Source organism: Leucopleurus acutus (genome assembly GCF_964270905.1).
Source record: "Leucopleurus acutus genome assembly, chromosome: 11".
In the NCBI taxonomy this organism is placed as follows: Eukaryota; Metazoa; Chordata; class Mammalia; order Artiodactyla; family Delphinidae; genus Leucopleurus; species Leucopleurus acutus.
Genome location: NC_139152.1, coordinates 7,956,733 through 7,965,955, shown reverse-complemented (window position 1 = coordinate 7,965,955; position 9,223 = coordinate 7,956,733). Strand labels below are relative to the sequence as shown.

Genomic DNA, 9,223 nt, shown 5'->3' with positions numbered 1-9,223 from the left:
GGCCAGCTGAGTGTAGAGAATTCAGCAGAGGACTTCAAGGCCATAGGAGATGGCGGAGTCACCAGATGGTAGAAAATGAGGTCCCTGAGTAACCACAGAGAGCAAAAACGTTCCACCCAAATGACATTAGCCTTGCAACGGGAGCGAGAAATAACCCTTTTCTGTATTTAGATGCTACTTTGTCCTTTGTTTCCCTTTAGCATCTTCTGAGAAATTGGCTCCATGGAATTATTTGTCCTGAAGTCACAGCAAATGTCCCTACAGGTCAAACCCAAAGATGGCCTTCAATGATTCTCATCTCCTGGGATTCAAGTCCTTGTGTGGTTCCCCCCACTCAACATTGAATTGTAGCTGGCCAGTGTGACCCAAGAACACTGCAGAAGAAATAGTGTATGATTCCAAGACATGGCAAATTCTGCCCTGGTCTGTCTTAGGCCACTTGCTCTGTAGGAAGCCAGCCACAAAGTCATGAGGACTTTTAAGCATCCCTGTGCAGAGGCCTACATGATGAAAAACTGAGACTTCCCACCATCCACGGGTGCCCGCTCGCAGCCACGTGTGTATGCCACCTGGGAAGCACATTCTGTAGCCTCTGTCAAGGCTGGAGATGACTGCAATCCTGGCTGACAGCTTGGCAGCAACCTCCTGAGATATCCTGAGACACGAACACACTAAGGGACTCCTGAATTCCTGACCCAGAGAAACTGTGACACAGTAAATATTTATTGTTGTTTTAAGCCTGCAAAGTAGCGGGGTAATTTGTGATAACAGCAGTAGATGATGCTATCCGTGATACTGTTATTTGTGAAAATATCTATATTCTTTTGTTTTAATCTCTTTTCCCCCCAGTATTATTGAATATAATTGAGACATAACATTGTGTAAGTCTTTTTTTTAATCAATTAATTAATTTATTTGTTATTATTTTGGGCTGTGTTGGGTCTTCGCTGTGATGCGTGGGCTTCTCATCGTCGTGGCTTCTCTTGTTGCAGAGCACGGGCTCTAGGTGCGCGGGCTTCAGTAGTTGTGACCCATGGGCTTAGCTGCTCCGCAGCATGTGGAATCTTCCCGGACCAGGGATCGAACCTGTGTCCCCTGCATTGTCAGGTGGATTCTTAACCACTGTGCCACCAGGGAAGCCCCATTACGTTAAGGTGTACAACGTAATGATTTGATATATGTATATATTGCAAAATGATTACTACAATAAGGTAAGTTAACACATTCATCATCGCACAGACTTACACCTCTTTGTGTATGGCAAGAACATTTAAGATCTACTCTTAGAAAATTTCAATTGCACAATACAGTATAAACTATAATCACCATGCTGTACCTTATATCCCCAGAATTTGTTCATCTTAAAACTGAAAGTTTGTCCAGGAATTCCCTGGCGGTCCAGTGGTTAGGACTCTGCACTCTCACTGCCGAGTGCCGGGTTTAATCCTTAGTTGGAGAACTAAGATCCCACAAGCCATATGGTGTAGCCAAAAAAAAACAAAAAACAACACTGAAAGTTTCTACCCTCTGACCGCTTTCACTCCTGTCCCTGGCAACCACTAATCTTATCTCTTTCCATGAGGTCAGATTTTTTTAAGAGTCCACATATTAGTGAGATCATATAGTATTTGTCTGTCTCTGACTTATTTCAAAGAGCAAAATGCCTTCAAGTTTCTTCTATGTTGTTGCAAAGGGCAGGATTTTCTTCCTTTTTATGGCTATATAATATTCCATTGTGTGTGTATATATGTATATATACCACATCTTCTTTATCCATTCATCTGTTGGTGGATACTTAGATTGTTTTCAGGTCTTGGCTATTGTAAATAATGCTACAATGAACACAGAAGTGCAGATATTTCTTTGAGAAAATGATTTCATTTCCTTCAGATACATAAGGATTGCTTTGGCTATTCAGGGTCTTCTGTTGCTCCATATGAAATTTAGGATTTTTCTTTCATTTCTGTAAAAAATACCATTGGAATCTTGATAGGGACTGCATTGAATTTATAGATGGCTTTGTATAGTAGGGACATTTGAACAATATTATTTCTTCCATCCACAACCATCGGATGTCTTTCCATTTATTTGTGTCTTCTTCAATCTCTCTTGTAGATTTCAGTGTACAGCTCTTTCACCTCCTCGGTCAAATTAATTCCGAAGTATTTTATCATTTTTCATTGCTACTATAAATGGGATTTTTTTTTTAATTTCTTTTCCAGATAACATGTTGTTAGTGTATAGAAACGCAAACATAGAATTTCTCAATTCTAATGGTACTCTTTAGTGGGCCATCAGTTCCTGTTCATGAAACAGTATATACTCTATTCATCTCCAAGTCAAAGGAAGTTGTATCAACCCTGTATGTAAAAGGATATGGGGTGGAATCATTTGGTAATGGCAGTTTTGAGGAATAAGTCTGAACAAGGTCGGCTGATTCTGACATCTTGAAATATTTAAACAGGGAGGGAGATCCTGAAATAAAAAAGAAGTTAGGGTAATATTTCACAAACATTTCAAAACATCATCTGAAAGACCACTGAACTACTTGCAAGAGAATACAAGTGGGACACATACATTCCTTCAGTAAGATGACACACACCAATAAGGGAAGGAAGAATTGTGCAATCTGGTGTAGCAAGTATGTGCTGTAACAACAACAGTAATGGTGATGATGAAATCTAACTCCTATGGAGTCCACATATATCTTAGACCAGTTTATCCGTTCCTTTCTCCCACTTATTTCCCACAAAGAGATTGTCTTGTTCTCACATTTTTAAAGATGTCAGGTAAATAACTAAATGTCAATATAAATGGCAAAGTGATGCTGAGAAGAGTATGTGTCAACGTAATCAGGAGAGAAGTCTGAAGACGGATGCCTCTTTTTGCATCAGAATCTTTTTCCCTTATAGTAACTTACTCGAATTATGCAGTGGAGTTCCAGTGCATACAGCTTCATCAACAGAGGGGGGTATCTTGGCCAGTGAGCTTCTTTCCCAGGTGGGTAGTTGACAAATTGCCTCCAGCAGTAATCATACTCTAAGGAAACACAAATCTTGGTTCAGTCAACACATACAACAGAAAGTTAAAGAGAGCCCAATTTAAAAATAATGATAATTATAATAATAATTATTATTGTTATTAAATAATAATACTATGGGGCTTCCCTGGTGGCGCCGTGGTTAAGAATCCTCCTGCCAATGCAGGAGACACGGGTTCAAGCCCTGGTCCGGGAAGATCCCACATGTCGCGGAGCAACTAAGCCCGTGCGCCACAACTACTGAGCCTGCGCTCTAGAGCCCGTGCTCCGCAACAAGAGAAGCCACCGCAATGAGAAGCCCACGCACCACAATGAAGAGTAGCCCCCGTTCGCCGCAGCTAGAGTAAGCCCGCACACAGCAACGAGGACCCACTACAGCCAAAAATAAATAAATAAATTTATTTTTTAAAAAATACAATAGATATAAAATCTCTCTGGCCTATTTATTGCTGGAGAAGGCTAGACTCTTCCAGAATCCCTTAAAGGAACTCAGCAATTCATTTGAAGATGGCACAGAGGCCATAGCGACAGGAGTGGGGAAAGGAGTCATATCTTTGGTGCTTTCCTTGCTATGAATTTCAGACCTGGTCCTTTCTCCTGTTATTTTGGACTTTTAACTTCTGAGACTTCCGGTCTGGGGTAATCAGTCTCCTGGCCTAGAAACATATCACCACCACCACAGTCTCTAAGAAACACTTAAGATTCCTGGTTTATTGTTTTCACCTGTGGGTCCCATAATCTGGATAGTCACACCACTGAAAATCAGGTCTCTGAGTCCTTGCCGGTTTCGCGGATCCATGTGCTGGAAAAGCCGTGCTACGTAAATAAGCAGGGTCACTCTAGGATGCTGATTCAAAAATTCCCGAATAGCCTTGGAGCATTCCCAGCAGGGACTCCAGGACAAGAACCAGATGATGCAGCAGCTGACGGATCGGTGAAAACCTCTTTCTGAAGTAACTTTTTCTATAAAATTGCATTCAACGTGCTTGGTGGTGTTTTTGCCCGAGTGTCGCCAGACGCGCTGGCTCTTGTCCCACTTGATTTCATAGAGCAGACGGGTCTCTTTACAGAGTTCTTGGGGGTCAAAGGAGACTTCAAATTCCCAGGGTTCAATTCTTCTCCTGAAATATAAAAAATCACCCGTGTTGTTATGTCATCATTTGAGGGACCCTAGAAATAATTTCATCTTCTCCTTCTGGATCAGGCAGATCTAAAACATGACATCTCATGGACTTCCCTGGTGGTCCAGTAGGTAAGACCCCATGCTCCCAATGTAGGGGGCCGGGGTTCGATCCCTGGTCAGGGAACTAGATCCCACATGCATGCCGAAACTAAGAGCCCGCATGCCCCCACTAAAGATACCGCGGGCCGCAACTAAGACCCTTCACAGCCTAAATAAATAAATATTTAAAACGTGACATCTCAGGAAACTTTTTTTTTTCTATTCTGTATCTCAAAGGTATCTGGGGAGGTCCGTTTGGAGTATTAAATTTTCTCTCACAAACATAGTGAAGAGATTTTTCCCAGCTCATGTTATTTGGTTACCACTCTCTATACCATTGCTTGGTGGTCTTGAATTCAGGTATAAGTGTGTCCTTGTTCCTCTTTTAAACGTTTCTCATTATATTCTAATCTTATTTTATCTTTTTCTTTTACTTTATTTATTTTTGGCCATGCTGTGCGGATTGCAGGATCTTATTTCCCCAACCAGGGATTGAACCCATGCTCTCGGCAGTGAAACTGCCCAGTCCAAACCCCTGGACCACCAGGGAATTCCCTCTAATCTCTCTACCTCACACTTAGAGGTGACCTGTCCCACTCATTAATCTTCACTATTCCTCAGGGGACTCTAGCTAGAGTTTTTTCAGGTGTGGAAGTCTCAAATTGCCAAGAGGATTCTATTCCCAACTCTGAGAAGAGACTAATTTAACCTCAGGCTTCATCCACATTCAATTCTGTACACTATTTCCTCAAAAGAAATAAATTCAAATTTCTCTCAAGGGCATCTTTGGATAACCACCCTCATTGTGGGTCAAAGCTGTGACTCAGAATTATTCTGAGGACTCTTCCTTGCAATATGGTTGAGTCATAAGTTTATTACATCATCATATTTTCCACTCATTCCTAAAGAATCACTTCATTTATTATGTAAATCAATCCTTCCACCCACCCATCACGAGATAATATGCTCCCTGACAAAAGTCTCCCTGTTATAAAAATAGGTCTAGGTGCCAGGGAGGCAAGACCCAGCCTCCCCAGATGCCTTTACTTGTTTTTGGTTTTTTTTGAAAACTGTGCAAAATGTTCATTTATTATGTCCATCATTCTACACACATTTATTGAGAATCTAGTATGTGCTCTGCTATGTGTTCTAAAACCTGGGGATACAGCCATGAACAAAATAAAACCAATCTCTGCTCTCCTGGAACTTCAAAAAAAGAAAAAAAATAGGTGTAGGGAATTCCCTGGTGGTCCAGTAGTTAGGACTCCACGCTTCCACTACTAGGGAGCTGGGTTCAATCTCTGGTCGGGGGACTTAGATCCCCGCAAGCCAGGTGATGTGGCCAAAAAAAAAAAAGTCTAGAAAATGGGCATAGAGTATGGAATAAGAAGATGAAATCAAAGTGACAAATGAGTTCCCGGGACTTTTCACTAATGCCTATGAAAACCTGTGATTTAAAGACAGAAGAACAATAGTAAGACGATAACAGAACAAAGCTGGAAGGTAATTTTTTTCAACAGAAACCAAAAGCCATAGGAGCAAAGATACAGAAAGCAATAATAATCATAGAGGATAGAGAGAGAAAAAACAAAAGAAAAAATGGGAGCGTGGAATAAGTAAGGAACAATAAGGAAAGCTATAGTCCTCCATCTCTTAAATATCCATCTATTCTTGGTTGAATTAAATGTGCACTATGATAGTATAATTCTTACCTCGAGGTAGCATCTCCAGCTGAAGGACCTGTTGACCAACAGATGATCATGTCAGATAACACCCATATACAAATTGAATTACTAAGAAAAAACGCTCTATTCTTCAAACCCACAAACCATATCAGAAAATGCAGTTAGGGCTTCCCTGGTGGCGCAGTGGTTGAGAGTCCGCCTGCCAATGCAGGGGACACGGGTTCGTGCCCCGGTCTGGGAAGATCCCACGTGCCGTGGAGCGGCTAGGCCCGTGAGCCATGGCCGCTGGGCCTGCGCGTCCGGAGCCTGTGCTCCGCAACGGGAGAGGCCACAGCAGTGAGGGGCCCGCGTACCGAAAAAAAAAAAAAAAAAAAGATGATATATAAGCCATCTTAATTCTAACCAAAGTCCTTGAGTCACATTTTGGTGAATTGCTCTGTGTAATTTTGTCTTTTTTTTTTGCTAATCTGTCTTTTGTCGGTTTAATTTTTTTTTTTTTGTCGGTTTAATTTGCAGTGCCCCCCTCCCAGAACAAAATCTAAGAGGGTAGAGGAAAAGATTTTCTTCCTAAACAATGTGTGCGCATGTGTGCGCGCGTGTGTGTGCGTGTGTGTGCGCGCGCGTGTGTGTGTGTGCGTGTGTGCGTGCGTGCGTGTGTATGCGCCTGTGTGTGCGTGTGTGTCTGTTTGTGCATTTGTACTAAATGGAGAGACACTGTGTATGGCACACTTTCCTGTAGGTGGAAAATGGTTCTAGCTCGTGTGTGAGACCGAAAAGATAAATCAGCAAGATATATAGGAAAGAGGACAGAGTCAGTAAATACTATTCTAAGTGTAACATGAAGAATAAACTTCTCATCCTTAGAAGAATATGCAGGGAATCTGACATGAGATGGAGGAGAAAGCACATGGCTAACACCTTGGAATGGGCACTTCTCAGACCTTACTTCAGATTGGGGCCTTTGGGACTTCCCTGGCAGTCCAGTGGTTAAGACTTTGCCTTCCAATGCAGGGGGTGAGAGTTCTATCCCTGGTCAGGGAGCTAAGATCCCACATGCCTTGCGGCCAAAACAAAAAAACAAAACATAAAACAGAAGCAATATTGTAACAAATTCAATAAAGACTTTAGAAATGGTCCCCATCAAGGTACTTCCCTGGTGGCGCAGTGGTCAAGAATCCACCTGCCAAGGCAGGGGACACGGGTTCGAGCCCTGGTCCAGGAAGATCCCACATGCCGCGGAGCAACTAAGCCCGTGCGCCACAACTACTGAAGCCCGCGCGCCTAGAGCCCGTGAGCCACAACTACTGAGCCCGCGTACCACAACTACTGAAGCCTGCGTACCTAGAGCCTGTGCTCCGCAACAAGAGAAGCCACTGCAATGAGAAGCCCGCACACCGCAACGAAGAGTAGCCCCTGCTCGCAGCAACTAGAGAAAGCCTGCGCACAGCAACAAAAACCCAACGCAGTCAAAAATAAATAAGTAAATAAACAAAACAAAACGAAAACAAACAAAAAAAAACCAAATTGGGGCCTTTGAACCAGCTGGTCTACTCAGCGAGGGCCTTGTAGAAACAGAGGCCATACCTCTATGAGGAGGTGAACCAGCAGTGAGAACTTCAGAAAGAGAGATTGAGATACATTCTCAGCAGCTATACATGTGGTGCCAGGCAAGAACACTGGGTACATGACTAGGGGTGGTTTGAGGGATAAAACATACCACCTTCAAGGGAAATTACCCAGATATTTCAATTAAATAAAGACTTTACACTTTTTCCCAAAATACCAGTCACAAGAGAATTTTAATAGAGGGAAAATATAATGGAGAAAAAATATTGTTTCTTGAAACCTAAGTATGACACCTGCATTTTGTCTTATCACATGATATCCACACTCTTGCAATAGTCTTTTCACTGGCCTCCTTTCTTCCTGTCTTTTCTGCTTTCAGTCAAGGAGGCATCAGAATGAGAAGCCTGTGCACTGTAACGAAGACCCAATGCAGCCAAAAATAAATGAATTTATTAAAAACAAACAAACAAATTTGCTTTCTAATCTCACTGCAGATTGTTTCCAAAAACTCTTCTCTATCTTAACCAATTTATTCTTTATATTCCGCACACAATCTTTGTAAATTCTCTTAAACTCTCAGTGTCAATCAACCTGGAATCTCCTCCTCTTTGCCAATTCAAATTCTGCCCTTTCAGGATCCAGTTCAAATCCCACCTCATCTGAAAATCATCACTTTCCACAACCTGAGTGTTTTTCCTCTCCCACGAATTTTTCTAACATTAAGTAACGGAACCTTAAATTATCCATTAACTTGCCCTTGTGCTATCACTTCTGCTGTTATTTTAAACTTTTATTTAACAGTTGTATTTCTTTTACTTAATTTTTTATTATGGTGAAACAAGCATTGCTGTAGTGCCATCTGATCAAAATCATTTTTGGATGTGAACAGTTGGTATTAATAATAATGACAACAACAATAATAATAAATCCTGTTTAAGAATATTAACAAATAGGAAAGTTGGAAAATGTCCAAGGATACAAACAGAAGCAGGACACATATACACGCACGCACACACACACACGCAAGCACACACACAGTTTTCGCATTTTTCAAGAACATGTAGCTTTCAGGCCCCCGTCCATTTTACCTCTGTCAGAAGCCATGCTGCTCTGTCACTGGACTTTTTCCCCTGGAGCTATATATTGTGCTGCCAGCAACCTGCCTCACACTGTTTCTGCGGGTGTGACCACTGCCACCTGTTTGGGCAGAGGATGACTCATTCCTGTGTCTCAGGCCGATACTGGGTATCTAGACTGCACAGACAGGTAGCAGGTGAAGAGGGAAGCTGCTGGAGGTTGACAAGAAAGCCTGCGATGCAGATAGTTCATTCTGTAGCATAATTCATTGAGAACATCCAAATTTCAAAGTTCTTGCGTGATAACTCAGAATGTAGGAACATTTCCCTTAAAAGTTAAAGCAAGACTGACGCATCATTCTTTACTGGAAAAAAAAGAGGAAGAAGAAAGGGAAGAGAGAACTGGCCTGTTTCTGTGACGTGAATGTTTTCATTGTTGCCTGGTGAAGACAGTGAGGCCTCGCCCTTTAGCTGTTATTTATTTCTAACTTCCCCTTGTTTTGCTCTTCACCCTAGATTCGGTTGGAAAGGGGAGGGGCGCTATTAGAAGCGAAAGCAAAAGGACTTTGGTCTCTGAGTCACGTAATTAGAGGACAAGTTTCAGGTGATTTCTCTTGCTTCTTGAAGCTAAGGT

The 9,223-nt window shown here is 42.1% G+C and overlaps 1 protein-coding gene across 1 annotated transcript; it reads right to left on the bottom strand.

Moving 5' to 3' along the window:
• Positions 1–1,578: 1,578 nt before the first annotated feature.
• Positions 1,579–8,989, bottom strand: APOBEC1 (apolipoprotein B mRNA editing enzyme catalytic subunit 1). Its single transcript, XM_082849893.1, has 5 exons — positions 8,602–8,989; positions 5,975–6,002; positions 3,764–4,161; positions 2,921–3,039; positions 1,579–2,475 (listed from the first exon to the last, which is right to left on the bottom strand). Exons 1-5 carry the CDS (start codon positions 8,615–8,617, stop codon positions 2,329–2,331), a joined length of 708 nt encoding a protein of 235 aa, XP_082706019.1. The 5' UTR covers positions 8,618–8,989; the 3' UTR covers positions 1,579–2,328.
• Positions 8,990–9,223: the final 234 nt, after the last annotated feature.